Raw genomic sequence first — 18,243 nt, 5'->3', positions numbered from 1 at the left:
CATAATCCACAAAAAATAATCCACAAAAAAAGGACCAAAGTAACCAAATAGAAAAAAAAAAAAAAATAGAAAATGAGCTCAAATACATTTACATGTGTACTCCTCGTGACAGGATGGCGGACCAGGCGGGTGAGGAGTACAGTGGGAGTAGCATCCCGCCCCATAAACAGTGTCAGGTGAATTGTGTGCGTCCCTGTGCACGTACTTGAAGGCTGTGTGCATGTAATTATAAGGTCCATGTGTGTGTGTGTGTGTGTGTGTGAATTGTTTTTTGTGTGGCCTTTTTGTGCGGTTTTGGTCATTAGTTTTAGTGACGTGTTGTATTAAAGGGTTCGAAGCTTCGCTCCACAGACACGCGCTGCGGAGACGGTGGTAGCTTGTGGACTTGCGGTGGTCACGCCAGTCTATCATAGCACAAAGTGAACGGGCGAGTCCAGTGTCTTGAAAACAGTTTTGGGTGTGTTCAGGTGAGTATTGCGGGTATTTTTGGGTGTTATGGGGTGTTTTGAATGTTTAAAGCGTGTTTTGGATGTGTTTCGATGATTTTTTTTTTTGTATTTAGGAATGTTTTGAGTGTGTTTGGGGTTATTTGAGTATGTTTTGATATGGTTTGAGTGTGTTTTGGGGCATTTTGGCAACACACGCCCCACAGTAACACAAGTAACATAACTCTAAACACCACAACCTCACCAGATCTTACCGTAACATATACAGGACAACTTCACCACCACATAACTAAAATATTAATTCAACCATTATTACAACACTAGCTCCATTGTAGGCTATATGAGATGGAAATAGTGGTTCCCTAAAATGAGGCAAAATGTAAAGGGAGTACTTGGAAAATTTAAAACATGCCAGAAATAACAAGGCAAGGAACATTCTCTTGCAGATGCACCACCACTCCCACAATTTAGAGCTATCAGTGAACCCTTTAGCATAACAGGAGTGGACTTTACCAGTGCCCTTAAGGTCAAGGGAGGAGCTAGTGAGGTAGCCAGGACATTCATCGTGCTGTTCACCTGCGCCACAACAAGAGCCATACATTTAGAACCGGTATGAGATTTAACAAGTCAAAACTTCCTCAATGATTTTAGAAGGTTCACAAGCAGACAGGGTCTACCACAACTATACTAAGTGACAATACAACAACATTCGTCGCCACTGCCAGTTACATCAAGAATATTATGCAAGACCCTCAGATAAACAGTTGTTCAACCTGAATCAATTGTGAGTGGAAATTCATCACAGGTCGACCATCCTGGTTTGGTGCATACGAGAGAGGTTAATAGGGATAGTAAAAAATTAAGAAAGGTTCTTGGCAAAGTTGTTGTCACATTTGATGAGTTATATACCATCATATTAGAGTTAGAATCCACTATAAATGATAGACCCATAACTTATGTAAATAGTGACATCAATGAAATCACTGCCATAACCCATTCTTAATCATTAAGAGGCAGAAGACATACAGCCTCTTAACAAACATTAGTGTGGCATTCAATGGTTTAGATAAAGAAATTACGAAGAAAATTATAACAAGCATGATATGTCCTAAATTGGAAAGAATATAGAGGATAGTGACAAAGATGGCACCAGAATTGAAAGACTTAAGCTATGAAGAAAGACTTAGAGATGGGTTTGCCAACACTACAAGAGAGAAGAGAAAGAGGAGACCTGATAACAATGTACAAATCAGTAAACAATAGACAAAGAATAGACAAAAATTACTTGGTACCACAGATAGAGGTCGTAAGGTGAAGTGCAGTAAATGCGGAGGAAATCACAATCTTTTTTGCTTTAACCAGCCTAGAGAACCAAGTACCACTTAAGTTTTTGTCGAGTCAACACATCCGAGTAAAGAAGGTGTACGAATAAGTTGTGAAGTTAACTTACAACCCACACAAGTGAACCATGTTGGTGTTGCACTCTGTAAGTCAGAGGAAAGCCATGAGAGTTTTAAACCATACATGTTGTGTTTTACAAACTGGCAAGGTAAATGTACTTAGTAGCTGGGGTGAGTGTTCAAGCAACAGTACTTTTTGACACAGGCTCTGACAGAGGTCTGAAAATCCAACAAATCTTAAGAAATCTCCATGTACTCTGTCCTTTGACTGGAAAATTGTATGTGTAGTTAATTTATCTGGTGAAGCAGACTTTATGCTTTTTTTGGTGCTACTGCAGATCCTGAAAGACATCACCCTATGATAGAAGTTGCTGCAGGGCTACAAGGTCCATTACATCCCTGGCTGAGACTGCCATGGTCTGCCTGTTAAACTGAAGGTACTCAGGTAGACAAAAAAAGATTATAGCAAATCAGCTGTCATCTTACAGTGATTCTTTGGAGATCAGGAATAATGGCAAGTAAATATTTATAGGTTTTGTTTTTACTGTGTTGTAATTACACAATTATCATCGCAAATCCCCAGGATTATATATACTTTTGAATATTTTTGTGGAATATCAGACATAACTATTACATTGTTATAGAATATGCAGGGTAATAACCATACATCAAGTATAAGACTGATATCTTGTAACTTTTAGTTTCACTCGCACTCCTTCAGTGAATCAGGTTGTTATTGCCAAGTCATAGGGAGCTTTGAAAAGAAGATTTGACAAATTTATGGATGGGGATGACAGGTGGAAATAGGTGGATATGTTTCATATAGTGACTACCATGTGTAGGCTTAATAGCTTCTTGCAGCTTCCTTTATTCTCTCTCTAACTCTCTTGCAACATATGATGACTTCTTACAGCTTCCTTTATTTTCCTTTCTGCCTTTGTCTAACATTTTCTTTCCTCTGGCAGTACAAGTCAGACAAGAGCAGAAGAGCCCCCCATCTCTCCCTGTCTAGACCCTCGAGTGAAGCAGTATGTCCTGAACCACCCAGCCACTTAGTAGACAGGTCACTGCACAGAACTGAGCCTAACACAATGCCCTCATTGCCAACCTGTGGATTTGGCAGCCTTTCTGTGGGTTTGTTATGAGGGAGTTGTTATTTTGAGGCATTGTGTACAAGTAGTGTTGACTTGTGTAAATTGCTCCCCTGACTTGGTGGTGCATTGGGTTGTCATGGTGTCTTTTGTAATTTTATGGGAGAGAGTTAGAGTGGTTTTATTTATTTATTTATTTTTATCCAGCACATCTTTCCTAAATCAATAAACACTCGGGGACATTTCTTCCCATTTTATAGGTCCATGAGCTCTAAAGATGGGGTTGCCATAACTTGTCCTCATTGCTGTTTTTTTCTTCCTTTCTCCTTCCTGTGCTCAGAAAGGAGAGTTTATGGGAGAAAGGTTGTTTTTATGTGGCATTTAGAGATGTAAGAGATTAGGTTTAAATGTCTTTTCTGTCCTTTCCTGCTTACATCTTTCTTCCCTTCATCTTTCCCCTCCATGTTTCTTTTCCCTCACCTCACCAGTTTATCAGGATCAGCTAATTTCCTCCTCCTTATACCTTTTCTCACTTGTTTATTCTGTTCACTTTATTTACAGGGAACACTTTTTTTACTCCCACATCATGTATCCCAATCTTGTATACTTTGTGGTTAAGTAGTTCAGGTGAGGCAGTGAAATGTTTCAGGACACAGCTCGTAGTCCCATGGCTTGCCTTTCTCTAACTCTTGGTTAAGTAGTTTTAAGTCTCATATATGCTGTTTTTTACTTCTACTATGTGTTAAGAAATTACTATCAGGATTAGAATGATATAGGATGATGAGATAGTATAATAGAAGTTGTAAGTTTATTTTGTATAACATGGAGTTATCTTGCAGGAAATGGGATTAGAATGATATAATCAGGAATTTTCTTGCAGGAAGGGAGGATGACAAAGAGGACTGCAGGGAGACAGCAAGGACCACCAAGGGAAGACCAGAGCACCGTCTCAAACTGTAAGGAAGGCTGTTCCCCGGGGGACCCGTCTTGTGGGTTTTTCTGAGCCAGCTGGTGACACCCTGCAAGTTGGGGGAGGCTCACCTTTCACTGGTGGCAAGTTATTCCCAGTGTTGTAATTCCAGTTAGCATCTTTATTTTTCCTTCCAGTGTTATAATTCCAGTTAGCATCCCTATTTTTCCTTCCAGTTCACATCCTCAACAGTGGTAGAGATCTGTAACAATATGTAAATGAGCATGAATATAGAGAGCAAAAATGTGACATACCAATGCTAAAAGCTTCTGTTTTTGCACCAGGAGACGGGACATCCAAGGAAGAGAACACATTGAGGGATGCCATATTGAATACCGCTGCCCTTGAAATTGCACATGGAGACTAAGAGGAACACCAGGTTAGATGGAAGAGTCAAGAAAACAAGATGAATCAATTACAGGGAAAGCTTCAAGAAGCCAGGCTGACACAAAGTTTTCACAAGATCTGGGATTGTTTCAGCAGGATCTTTGGCTCAGCTCAACAAGAACGTACATCACCAAGTGGCTGCACCTTTCCCTCACAGACTCGGCACTGATGTATATGTCACATGCTCCACTAATGCGTATTTGTGTTATGTGCCTTAGCTTGTCTTATATGCAAGGTAGACAATTTTAATTGGTATCCAGATGCTTACAGAATGATGTATTTACAGGAACTCACTTAAAATAATGATAAGTGTAACTGGTAATGTATAACACAATTTTTATAATACTTTACTTATAATGATTGACATTTTTAGCAGCTCATTAAAGCATTCTGAATCTTTTAGAAAAAACATTGATATGATCAGATTGTGGATAAAATGTCAAACAAAAGAAAGTTATTTATAAGAGGATTCCACTTGATACACAATTGGGTGGTTTGGCTGGAGTGGTGTGAAATCCTCTTATGAATAACCTCAGTGTTTTTTTATCCACACTGGTCACATCATCATGCTAAGGAATTTTTTTCTTCCATAGGATGAAGTAATTTATTCAGAATGCCTTTGTGTGCTGCTTGAATACAACAATCATAAGACATTACTGAAAGTTCCCAGGATTATATATATATACCAGTTATACTAGTCTTAAGAAATTGCAAAAATACTTGTTTTTGGTTATTTTTGCAACCTTTGCTAATGCTCAGGATATTAGTTAAAATTGTCTTTACTGAATGCAAAGCAAGCTAAGGCACATAACACAAAACCATCACTGGAACAAACATGTGACCTGGTGCTGGGAGACAGTGTAGGGGAGCAGCAATGTTCTTTGTGACCAGTCAGGAGTCAAGGATCCTGTGAGAGGGAACACAATAGGGTGTGTGTGTGTGTGTGTGTGTGTGTGTGTGTGTGTGTGTGTGTGTGTGTGTGTGTGTGTGTGTGTGTGTGTCTCTCTCTCTCTCTCTCTCTCTCTCTCTCTCTCAACCCACAGACCCACAGGATGTCCCCCCACAGTATGTTTACAAACCCCCACAGTCACATCCCACAGCCCCTTCCCTTAAATATATATTCCCTCTCACACTGAAAGTATGTTTGTACACCAAAGTCTCATACATTATGCACCAGCAATGTCCCTCCTCCCAGTCGGTGCCTCCAGTGAGTCTTATATTGCTCCTCTGTAAGTGCCTCCACTGCACTGATGTGTGGAGATCCATTGCTGAAATAATGACACACCTACTTTATTCTATTTGTGGAGATAATGTAGTAAATGTAATACTACTACAAAGTATGTAAAGATATAGAATAATAAAAGAATAATTGCATTTTATCTATTCATTCCTCTCTCTGATTTAAAACTCATCCTTTATGCTCTTAAGGCATCTTGAACAAACTGAAGTGAACAAAAGGAAGCAAGTCTGAGATACACCTTACAGAAAAACACACAAACACTAGAAATGATAGAGAGAGAGAGACTTGTAAGGAAACATGTAAGAAAATAAGGAAATAGGGAGACAATAAAAAAGAGACCTAGAATGGTGGTTTCACAATGAACACTCCCTTTCATGTTCAAATACTTACGTTAATACACAGAATATTCAAAAGCTGGTTAATACACAGAATATTCAAAAGCTGAAGTTTTTACACAGACATTAACAATTAAGAGCTCTGCAAAGACCAAAAGGAAATGTTATAGTGGAAATGACTGATACATTTAATAAAATATTAAGTTTAACCCTTTCACTGCCTCACAAATATTCTACTTCAATGCCTATAACTTTTTTGACACTTTAATGAGCTCTCATAAATATTTCTGCAGCATAAAAAGACAATATTAACCTTCTGTTTCCTCTCTTTTCTCTCCTGTGTCTCCAAACAATTTTTAGTGTCAAGAAGATAAGCAGAGGACGACCATAGTTATAAAAGGTTAAAGCAGCCACACATAACCCAAGATAACATGTTTTATATCCAAATTAATAGCAAAATACCAAATCACTACTATACTTGGAACAATTAGTTAATTTTAGGTAAAGACAAACTCCTACACAGAAATACCACCTGTGTTATTGTTACATGTATTGACTTGACATGTATGCCTCCAGTGGTGGCCCTCTTGACCCAGTGAGGGGTAAGGTGGGGGATGTGCTGTCAGGGGTCAGGCCGGACATGCTCAGACTGTGGCTGTCTGGAAGAGTGGACAAGTCTCACAAAAACCAAACAACACTCAATGGTTATCACACTACAATACCAAAGCAACACAATCAAGACCAGGAATATTACAGCTTGAACTACAAAACATAAACATCTTGGTCTCAGAATGGAAACCTTACAACTTAGACTACCAATGACTACAAATATGGTGTTAACAATACTATCGACTGGAAATGATGATACATTAATTAACTAATACTACTTTCTCACAAAATTCATTTAAAAAATAGCAATGTGGTCTGCCCACAATCTTTAATCTACTACTTTCCTTCAATTTACTTTCTTTTACTTCTTCTGTCCAAACTCTTCTATATTCTCAATCTTTCTACAAGCAACGCAAAAAAAAGTAATACTACTTCTTCCAGTAGCTTCCATTTGCTTCCATAATATATTGTTGTGGCAGATCAGCCTTCTCAAAAGTAAAGGGTCTTCTATGCCTTCCTTAGGCCCTGTTCAAACCATGGAAGCTTTCCACAAGAGGTTTCACCACAAGAGATGTACCACTGACCCTGACCCTCATCATGAGTCATGCCATTGTAGTGTCAGCATTGTATGCAGCAGAGGCAGTGTGTCTTTGGTTCCTGCATTAGCAACGAGCATGGTGCAGGAAGAGACAAAGACAACACTGGATTCATCCTTTTCTTCATGACAGACTGACCCATGGGATGTTCATAACATTGTACCACAAGCTGAGACATCATCAAGACAAATTCTTCAGTTACTTCAGGATGTTGAAATTGTTTGACAATCTGCTGGAACAAACTGATTGGCTAGGATCATGGGCCAGGCTAGCCAATGGAAGTGTAATGTGGCCTTGAAACCACCAAGTGTATATGCTACCTTTCAGATACATGTAAATCAATCCACACGTTTTCCAAGCAGTTGGAAGGCAGACCTTGACCTATGCAGGAACTGAGGCGGGAGAAAAACTGCCTGGTTGTGTGTAAATGCCTCCATTGACTTACAATTAAAGGAGTAGAACCTGACACTGCTGCAGAACGTGTCTGTCAGAACCATCCACTGACAGCTCCACAATGACCTCTCTTTCCTCTTCCTCTAAGAAGGAAGCCCATCATAACTGACCAGCAGAGGAAAAATCGTAACATTTTTTGCAAGAAATACCTAGACTGGGACCTTGAAAAGTGGAAGAAAGTGTTGTGGTCGGATAAGGCTATTTTTACTGTCACTGGCAACCGTGGAGGTAAGGTGAGGTATTGCCACAGCACGGACCCCTGCCTGCCCAAGTACAAAGAGGGAACGGTCAAGCACCCCGACTATGTCATGGTTTGGGGTGCTTTTGGGTACTATAACAGACAAGTTAGTGGTGTTACTGAAAATGTCACAGTGAATCAGGAGAGATGCCTGGAGCTCCTTGCTGACCACCTTGAGGACTGTTTTGACTCGTGTCAGAGTGAGGTATTCCAGCACAATGATGCACCGGCTCACAGGTCCAAGTTAGTGCTTGGTTGACTGGACTTTGTTAGTGTGGACTATGTGAAGGACTGGCCAGGTAACAGCCCTGATTTTAACCCCATTGAAAACCTGAGGACTTTGATGAAAGCCCACCTACAGGGTCACAACACTTCATGCATAACAAATCTTATTGCTGAGCTGCAAGACAACTGGGCAAACCTGTCCCCCAACCTTCTCCAGAACCCTGCCCTCTCCGTTCCCTGATGTCTCCAGAGCTGCCTGAAGAAATATGGGTACACGACAAAGTACTAGGGGTAGGGTAAGTACCCCACGAATATAATTTTTCTATTGTTTTGTTCACGTGTATGCCATGGCGTGTGGCAAAAAACTGCTCACGCCAATTTCACTGGCGCTGACTGTAAGTGTGTACCTGACCGCACCTGAAAGCTGGAAAGGGCGGGGACAACAATATATGGTGTTGCAGGAGAAAAGTCACTTATTCTCAGATATGAAAGAACCTGTTATTCTAAGTTGTAAATATTTTATGATCAATGCTTCTAATGCATTGGTTTAGAAGTTAGAAGACATTTTAATATGAATGGTGAGTGGGAGGGGAGAGAGGAAAGTTACTTGACTACACATCATGGTTTTCATAAGTAAAGATATAACTGAATTCAAGAATGTAGCCTATCACTGTAGAAGATAATAGCCAAAACACAACACATGTCATATGGCAACAGTGACCAGCTAAATGTTGCAGGATGACCCATGTGCAACCACTTGCCACTGAGGTGTGCTCGTATTTATATGTCCTGCAAATTCTACATCATTGCATTAATAGTATCTGACCATAGAATACTGTATTTCCCACTCAGAATGACTTGATCTTTCACTTCTGATAACATCCGACTTTCCTTCTGGGACACCCTGTATGTTTGTGTGATTATGTGTTGCTGAGAAGTGATTGTACTGAAAAAAATAAAATAAAATAAAATAAAATAAAATAAATAAATAAATAAATAAATAAATAAATAAATAAAAAACATTAGTTGAAAGCACAGTAATTATTAAGGAGAGTCACACAACTTGGTTTCCTATTCTTTTTTTGACTCCTACCCACTGCAGTGTTGGGAACCTGATAGGAAAGTGAGGTTTTCAGGTGGGGAAAGCTAACTAAACCTAATGTCACCTAATTTAGCTTCTTAATAAGTGCCAAAAGCTGATCAGAAAAACTAATATATAAAAGAAATAGTTTTGTCATAAAATTACGAGCGTGTTTCCAAAAATAATCACTTTACTTGTCTGGTTAGGTTGGGATAATTTAGTAATTTAGTATTGGTTAGGTCTGTAATCCAAAGCAATAATCTCTCCACTCAAAACTGGACTGAATTAAGATATTATTATTTATATTCACCTGTCTCATGAAAAAATGTTCTCAGGGAAGTAGGTACTTGTGTCACATATAACACAACGGTGTGTATCTTTACCATCACAAATTGTTCATTCCTGAGAGATTTTTTTTTTTATCAAATTTACCATTAAGCAATGTTATGTTGAGTTAGGTTTGGTTACATTAGGTTTTAGCAAATGTTTTTTTTTGGTATTTCTTGATAAGAAGTCTGTCCCCCCCATTCCACCCCAACCCTCCCCTAACCCCTCAAACAAGCTTGGGGGCCTGTGGGGAATCGGGGGTTTTGAGGGGGGGGATGAATATTAAGAAATAAGGGCGTTCAAAAATCTAAAAATTTATTTATATATTTCGAATTTCCCTAACCTATCCTAGTTCTACACCCCTCCTGCTTGGACGTTAATCTAACCTAGCCGGTGGGGCTGCGCCTCCCCCTGGACCACCCCACTAAGACGTTAACCTAATCTAACCCTGCATAATCTAATGTATCGAGTGACCTCAGAAAATATACTGTTATGCCTTACCGATTTGGTGTGAAGATTCTCTGGGCGATGGAAATGGTAGTTTGGCGGCTTCCTTAAAGGAACCTCTTCCTTATGTCTGTATATCGCATCTTAACCACTGTTGTTGCTAAATATCTCACATAGTGACTTATCCTGCTGAACAATGGCACTGTTCACTTTACCTCCCTCCACTGGGTAGCCATATTAACAAATGACAGTGAGCCTCTATCAGAACGCCTGACACATCTCTAAAACAAATGAAAAGTGTAACTGAACCTACCGTGGAAACTCGTAATTGGCGGCTTCAGGAATGGCCTCACGAGTAGCACCTCGTGATTGGAGGGATCAGCTGTATAGACACCATGAAATCCTAATATGCCGCTACCCACATATCTCAGTTATAAACAAAAGAACATCAGAGCTCGCTGGAGTTGGAAAATATCGAATTTCTCCACACTCGCGATTGCTATTACATCCATACTAGACACATGCTCTCTATTTTTTTTTTTTTCTCACATTTACGGCAAGGTCACCGAACCCTTCTCCATGACATGTAAGTTTTGTGTTTGTAGATGATACGAACGCGATATCCAGATTAACTGCTTTTCTTTAGATTTTTTTAATTGTTTATATATTGGGAGGTATTAATTATTATTATTATTATTATTTATTTTATTTTTTTTTTGACGGATACGGTTACTTGATTCATTCAAAGCACATTCAAAGTTCCTCCAGTTGTCCTATTGGCAATATGGGTGTAGAGGGTATAATAAGCACTCATGAGGTCCTTAAGTCGGGACGGGTTTCTGACCTCAGCACAGGTCTGGTGGGGAAAGCCGTGACAAGCCTGAGTGTCTGGCTGAGCTGTGCGCCACACCAGAAGCAGTGAAGAGTATCCGTCAGGCCTAGCTTGTGCATGTGGCCATTGAACAGTACCTCCTGTTTTCCTGTTTAGCTGAAGGAAAAATGTCAACAATGCGCTAACGCTTTCTTACCGGCAGAAGCGTTAAACGGAACTAAGAAAATATTATAAGATGGCTGACTTAAGAAACGTTAGTGACGGACTTCTTATTTCTGTTCGTACGAACCTTTTAATTTGGGAGTGTTAGTGAATCCAAGCCCTGAGCTTGTAAACAGAATCGTAGCAAGTCTTTGACACAGAACGTTCGCTAAGGTCCCATCTACACTTCGACTAAATTTCGTCCAGGGCGAGACTCGTATACCGAAGGCAGGTAGCCGGGTATTCATTCATCAGATGCAATAACATATGAAGATTTTTTTCTAGAACCCAAATCTGATTTCGCAATTCTTACACGCAGCAAAATAATAATAATAATAATAATAATAATAATAATAATAATAATAATAATAATAATAATAGTAATAATAATAATAATGATAATAATAAATAAAAAAAAGATAAATAAATAAAATAAAGAAGCAGAACTTTCAGTTAGTAATTTATTTTGTCTCATTCACCAATAAATATATAACGACAAGAATGATCAACTACATTTTTATTAACAACAGTATTACTTGTAGTGAAGTGTGACTGTTACAAGTCCCAGTGAAATACGTGTAATTTATGATAAATGAAACAATAATTCATGGTTAGGTTCTCTGGGCCGAAACACTGATTCGCTGGCGACACCCGCTGGCTGGCAATCCTGAAAGCAGGGCTGGTTTATTTTATCAAATTGGGCTCCGCACCTTAAGGGGCCCCGCACCAGCGGCAACAGAGTTACCGCTTGAAGCCTTTTCTGTATTCTAAGAGGAATAAACCACTACTGAAAACGTGAAATGAAGAATGAGAAATTATTATTCCTCACGAAATATAAACACAATTTTTTTTACTTTTGTAGAGTAGGGGCCCCGCCATCAGTTTTCTAATTGGACCTCGCAATTTCTAGCACTGCCCCTGCCTGAAAGCACTTTATTAGTCTTGAAAAGCAATATAACTTATTAAACAAGATTCTGAAATAAAAATAAGGAACAGGAAGGAAAACGCGATAAAATGATCACGCCCAGAGCGACGAAGGTGACGCGGTGAAGACTCAGGAGGAAAGTACCGCCGCAAAATCATCTGTAGTCTCACTGCCTCAACCTTTCTCCGACTACGGGCTGTACTCTCATCTCTCCAGTACACAACAATGTTGTCAGAATAATATTCTGGACATTGATATCATTGGTGCAGACAGATAACGCTCGAATAATAAATAAGTTCCACGGGGTAACTTGTTTTCCCTGCACATCGCACCTGCTCAAGTTACGTGATCCTGTGTACCAGCACCCAGCAACGGTAAAAGTCTTACTCTCACCGCCGCTGTCACTCAATATGATCTGGTCAACACAGCCATTCAAGGTAAATAAGGTGTCACGCTCCTCAGTAATCTTATTTCTAGTGATACCCAACAAACTGGAAGACGGGACACGACTGACTCATTCATTCCTTTAACACACACGTTAGTTAGATGTACGTTATCTCAAACTGTAATACAGACACAGTGTTAGATGGTAAATATCATTCATTACAACGTCCAGTGAAAGTGAATGACTTTTGGCGGAACAGGAGCGTGGTGGGTCCCGTCCCCGGGCGGTGGGAAGCACAGCGGCAGCCATCGTACTGTTGGTGATGCTGGCGGTGGTAGCGGCGCTGGCCTATGTTTTTCTCTGGCAGGAGGAAACAGATGCACTCAGCAACGCTACGTTTGAGGATGTGCTGAAGGAGGTCAGTTGTTCATTACCGATTATCGCTAAAGTAATGTTTGTACTCTGTTGCCTCGCTGCCTGATGTTCTGAATATAAAACTAGTTACGTGGTGGTGATGCTTCCTAATACTTGTAGTAGAAATAATAGTGGAAATGGTGGTGGTGGTGGTGGTGGTGGTGGTGGTGGTAGTAGTAGTAGTAGTAGTAGTAGTAGTAGTAGTAGTAGTAGTAGTAGTAGTAGTAGCAGCAGCAGCAGCAGCAGCAGCAGCAGCAGCAGCAGCAGCAGTAGTAGTAGTAGTAGTAGTAGTAGTTTCTAAAGGATTATGCAATAATGAAAAGGAGTTACTCATAAAATCTAGATATTATTATTATTATTATTATTATTATTATTATTATTATTATTATTATTATTATTATTACTACTACTACTACTACTACTACTACTACTACTACTACTACTGCAATTATATATATATATATATATATATATATATATATATATATATATATATATATATATATATATATATATATATATATATATGATGTGAAGAACAGATCGAATGAGACCCTTATCTTATCTTTATTGCGTGACGTTTCGCCATATGCATATGGCATTTTCAAGCTAAAAACACATAGAGCATAATTAAATAACAATGAAAACATAGAACTTATAGATTATTACAATCAGAAATACATATAAAAAAAAATATCAGTGAAAAACATGAATATAAAGAGTAGAGTATAAAAAAAATAAGATAGGTTGGTTATTACCTGGTGTGGATGAAGTCAAGGAGAGAAGTGACTGTGCATATATATATATATATATATATATATATATATATATATATATATATATATATATATATATATATATATATATATATATATATATATATTTCATATCTATATACTCTCTCCTTACTATTGATAAATATATGTATTTTTCTTCTGATTAACGATTGTATTTATTTTCTACATGTGTATTTTTAATTTTATAAATTAAGTTCATGCCCAAAAAGCTATACTTATATATCGGCTGTCTGTCAGTCTTTCTGTACTACATAATCAGTCAGTGTAATTTTATAGGTAGGCATGATAAAGTGTTTAAAGTGTTGAGAGAGAGAGAGAGAGAGAGAGAGAGAGAGAGAGAGAGAGAGAGAGAGAGAGAGAGAGAGAGAGAGAGAGATTGTTTTCTTTAAATTTTCATGCTCTGCTTCTTTCTTAATTATCTGAGGGAAATATGCTAAATGCCATTATAACTTGCACTACTCCACACAACCCTGACAAAACACTTCATTTCTTCTGTCATATAGATCCTCAATAACTGCCATAACAGAGGAAGTGACATAATATGTAGTCTTTGGTAGCAAAAGCATCACCTTTTACGAGTAAGGTGTGTTGTTCCTATCCCCCACCAGGTGTGTTCCAGGCCCCACCTCCCAATGCTTGAGTACCGTGGGGTGAACAGCTTCTTCGAATACCTAACCAACTCAGACGATGATCACTGCTATTCCTGGGTTGAGTTTGGTGGAGAAAAGATCCCTGTTCCTTCTCAGGCATGTCCTGTATATGTGTGTGTGTTATATCTGTAAAATAAAATGTAATCTAATGATTGGTATATATATATATATATATATATATATATATATATATATATATATATATATATATATATATATATATATATATATATATATATATATATATTACTTTGGTTGCCATTGTTTTTCTGATTTAATTTTAACAGAGTGAAAAGGAATGTGCTGATGAAGTGCGGAAAGCTAAGTACATTTGCTTCAATGAAGAGTATGAGATGACCCATGACCCATGCCTTGTGTACAGTTTTGACAAGGATGCTGACAGTCAGTTTGAGCGGGACATGCAACTTTTTAGCTGCGAGGTGCACGCGTTTGACCCTGAGAGGGTGAGAATTTTATCTATATCACCAGTAAAACACCAGCTGTAATTTATTGTTTGCTAAGATGCAATACTTAAGATATTCATCCTATTTATAATACAACACTATTTAAAACTGGGGCAGGTGATGGAAGGAGAGCATGTGCAGAGATCAGAATTTTGGAAAGAACATGCCTGGACCATCTCAGAAATGCCCTACGACAAACCCGAGGACGATGGGCATGTCCAACGACGACGCTCATTAGATTATGTGCTGTCAGCCCTCGGCCATTTGGGCAAGGAAATTAAATACCTCAAGAGTGACCTGGAGGGGCGCGAGTGGATTCTACTGAAACAGATTATAATGCACCACAAACTTGCAGATGTGAGACAAGTGAGTGCTGAGACATAAATTACTTGCTTTGGTTAACATTTTCATACATTTAAACACTGACAGGAAGTGTAGAAGGAAGGGAAATTTATTATACTTTTTGTCTTTCAGATTGGAGTGAGGCTGCATGTTCCCACCACAGTCAATAAGATGAGTGGTGAAGCCAGGCACCAGTACTTCGCAAGGCTGTTCCTAGTATGTTCCTTGCTCTGTGTTGTAACATTGCTTCATCTTGTTATAAGAAAATGCTGCCAGTATTGATCTACTGAAAAAAGAACATGATAAAGTTGCATGCAGTACTGAAACATGTCAAGCACCATATATTTACATGAATAATATTGAGTATGCTTTGCTTAGACTGCAGTCATACAAGTCAAGTGTCTCTCTTCCAAGCTGGTAAAGTTTTTGACAAAGTGTTCATTCTTCTAAAATCAATCACACATTTAGTTATCATATCTAGAAGGGAAAGTAACCACAACCTACCACTAATTCAATATTCCTTGCAAGTAGTAATGCAAGAAATCCAGAGACAGAACTGTAGTACTGAGAACTCAGCTAATACATTGCTGCCATATTACTTTATCTTATTTTCAAGGAGGAAGTGATAGTGGAATTATTCCATAAATTTGCATGAAAAAAAGTGCTCCAGTAACTTCAAAATATGAATTTTCTTATAAGAGGAGATTTCAATTATTTGATGTGACTTTTTGAAAAGGTCTTGACCAAAAAAAGTGTGCAGGCATGGTAGTCTTACACATACATATTAACAATACTGAGGGAGTAGTAATATAAAGTGCACAACATGGAAAGTGAATCATTAAAAAAAAAAAGAAAAAAAGTTCTTAGAGAGAGAGAGAGAGAGAGAGAGAGAGAGAGAATGGTTGTTGTTTCTTTCTTTTGTGTGTGTATGTGGGGTATGAGGCATGAATGTATGAGTTGTATGAAGTGGCTGATGCTGATCTTTCTGACAGGTGTTCCAGGGGCTTCAGTGTGCCGGGTACAAGTACGTCCTGGGCCGCCCTATACGTTACTACAAGGGTGCAATCAGGATACCAGAAATGAACAGAACATTCTACCCTGCTTATGAAGTCAATTGGGCAAAAGTTCTTTAAAAGTATGTAATAATGTAAAGAAGTGTTTAACTAAATATCACGTTTTATTGTAAAACTTCATCTCTATAAATCTGAAACATCTTTTTTCTAAATAAGGATCAAGATGCAAATAAATGTGTTGGATATGATGAAAATACATCTTAGAATGTAAAATGAAATGTTAATTTCTTTAGAGATGCTAATATCAACTTTCAATATGGTAATACTGAGGATGTTCTACAGAAGCAAATACCTGATACATCTATGATATAAAATAATACATAATTTATTTAGAAATTTATTTTGCCATTGCATTATTCTTAATCAAAGTTGCCTTACTCATAAGAAATTCAATGCATTTATGGATTAGGCATTTTACTTACTCCAACTCTCTTTAGACCTGTTAAATATTCTTCCTGAAGCTATGATAGGTTGTTGAAGAGTTAATTCAGTTCACTGTTTATGAAGTGACAATTGACAATAAGACAATAAAAACTGGACTAGAATTGATGACAGGAGGTTGTGAATCTTTCTGCCTGCACACCTGTCATGGAAAATACACAATGTTTCTCCTCTCCAACACTCTCTCAACCTCCACTGAATTTATCGCTACATAACCCATATACTGTTGTATCATACCAATTATAAACTTTGAAATCTTCACAGATATCCAACAAATATGTATAATAGTCTATCATGTCCTAAATTTAAACACTAACTCAATATAAACTTATCATTTTTACCAAGCAACTTAAACTTATGTGCATATTTAAATTATAACATAAAAAGTAAGGAGATTGCAAAAGGCCAACTGAAACACTTAAAACTCACTGTCATCATTCATAAATCTAAAAGTAAATATATTGTTTAGGATTAAAACACAGAGAATACATAAAAATGTCTCAAATAAGCAAACTATGATCCATTCTGATGTTTATAGAAAAATATATCACAGCAAATGTATATAATTCCACAAATGAACTTTCTACACACTCATTCATCGCCCAACAAATTTCTACATGAATCCTTCCATTCACACTAAATTTATTATGCTATGAAAGGAAAAGATAAGCACTGCAATCAGGGTACACAACTACCTAACAATTTCAATACATATGCCTCACTTCAAGCAAGAGTATTTGCCTAGTTGAGTTAAATTTGTGTTGTCATCTTAGTCCATGTCTTTATTTAGCTTGCTAATAAGAAAACTGGTTCATTATAGATATCAAGACATAACCATACAAGTGTAGCTTGGACCCCGTATTGTAATGCACACATGCACAAAAAGAATGGTAAAAACTTTGTTTATGTTCCTTTACAATTATGTGTGCATAGAAGATGCCAGGACTGTTGGCCTTTTGTTCATGCCAAGCAGTATTTTCTGAACTCCTACTTATATACTACACTTATCCTCTGCTAGATTAACAAGTTCTTCAGTATGAAAGGAGGCAAGCCCAAATTATTTCTGCCAAGTTGAGGAATGAAATTCCACATCTCTTAGTTGTAAGCCAAGCTTGCAAATCACTACACCACTGGGTAAACAAATCATAGCATAATCAAATAATGAATATAAAAGGCAAATAATCTTGCTCTGTATATGAGGTAATACTAATTATTGGACAATTATGCCAAATTATCTCCTATGAAAGTTAATTGATCATTATTATGAACTTTCATACTATAACATACTATAACAATTAAACCACTTGAATTGAAATTTATACCATAACTGTACAGGTACATGATTATTATTAATTTCTCATCACACACTGCAATAGGAAGAGGTTTGTCTACAGCACTGCATTGCATCCCATTACAAGGTACATCAACTACATGTGTCTATAACTCAACACAAGTAATATTTAGATACAACATATATCATAAAATATCTACATGTATGGAAAATTCCTGAGATTCTAGTCTTGTCAGATTGTTTACATGTAACCTACATACTTTAGTTATTCAAAATATATAAAACTAAATTCATATTTATCTTATTAAAAAAAAAAAAAAAGACTAGATGGACAATTAAAGCTGTAAAGACAACAGAACATTTTTAAGCTAACAGTTACAGATGAGATTCCAATAAGACTGGTAAAGTTTCTTTGTCTGGAACTGAGATTACAAGCATTGCCTTGTATTACAGTATTTCAAGATTCCACTAAGAAGCACAGCTCCTCATTGCTTTTGGTGTGCTATACATGCACAAAGAGATCGCTCTAAAAATATAATGGGTCATAATAGTCAGCTTCATGTTTCCTATCCTCAGTTATTAA

The 18,243-nt window shown here is 37.6% G+C and overlaps 1 protein-coding gene and 2 long non-coding RNA genes across 6 annotated transcripts; 2 read left to right on the top strand and 1 right to left on the bottom strand.

Annotated features, from left to right (window-relative positions):
- Positions 1-231: 231 nt before the first annotated feature.
- LOC135107581 (uncharacterized) lies at positions 232-3,958 on the top strand. Its single transcript, XR_010271837.1, has 4 exons — positions 232-467; positions 2,185-2,360; positions 2,812-2,976; positions 3,818-3,958. It is a non-coding gene; the product is annotated as an uncharacterized LOC135107581 (long non-coding RNA).
- LOC135107580 (uncharacterized) lies at positions 3,732-10,981 on the bottom strand. Of its 3 annotated transcripts, none has more exons than XR_010271835.1 (4): positions 10,967-10,981; positions 9,900-10,126; positions 6,402-6,528; positions 3,732-4,109 (listed from the first exon to the last, which is right to left on the bottom strand). It is a non-coding gene; the product is annotated as an uncharacterized LOC135107580 (long non-coding RNA). The 3 variants fall into 3 exon arrangements; XR_010271836.1 differs by lacking the exon at positions 10,967-10,981 and adding an exon at positions 5,460-5,562 and having other exon boundaries at positions 9,900-10,140; XR_010271834.1 differs by lacking the exon at positions 10,967-10,981 and having other exon boundaries at positions 9,900-10,133.
- Positions 10,982-11,332: 351 nt separating this feature from the next.
- On the top strand, positions 11,333-16,423 carry LOC135107579 (uncharacterized). 2 transcript variants are annotated; one of them, XM_064017598.1, is made up of 7 exons: positions 11,340-12,240; positions 12,448-12,606; positions 14,008-14,145; positions 14,337-14,513; positions 14,631-14,879; positions 14,988-15,071; positions 15,848-16,423. In XM_064017598.1, the coding sequence occupies exons 1-7, from the start codon at positions 12,214-12,216 to the stop codon at positions 15,986-15,988; spliced, it is 975 nt and encodes a 324-aa protein (XP_063873668.1). In that variant the 5' UTR covers positions 11,340-12,213; the 3' UTR covers positions 15,989-16,423. The 2 variants fall into 2 exon arrangements, with proteins under 2 accessions (XP_063873669.1, XP_063873668.1); XM_064017599.1 differs by lacking the exon at positions 12,448-12,606 and having other exon boundaries at positions 11,333-12,240.
- The last annotated feature ends 1,820 nt before the right edge of the window (positions 16,424-18,243 follow it).

The sequence above is a fragment of the Scylla paramamosain genome, chromosome 15 (assembly GCF_035594125.1).
Source record: "Scylla paramamosain isolate STU-SP2022 chromosome 15, ASM3559412v1, whole genome shotgun sequence".
In the NCBI taxonomy this organism is placed as follows: Eukaryota; Metazoa; Arthropoda; class Malacostraca; order Decapoda; family Portunidae; genus Scylla; species Scylla paramamosain.
This window is presented reverse-complemented; position numbering and strand designations above follow the sequence as displayed.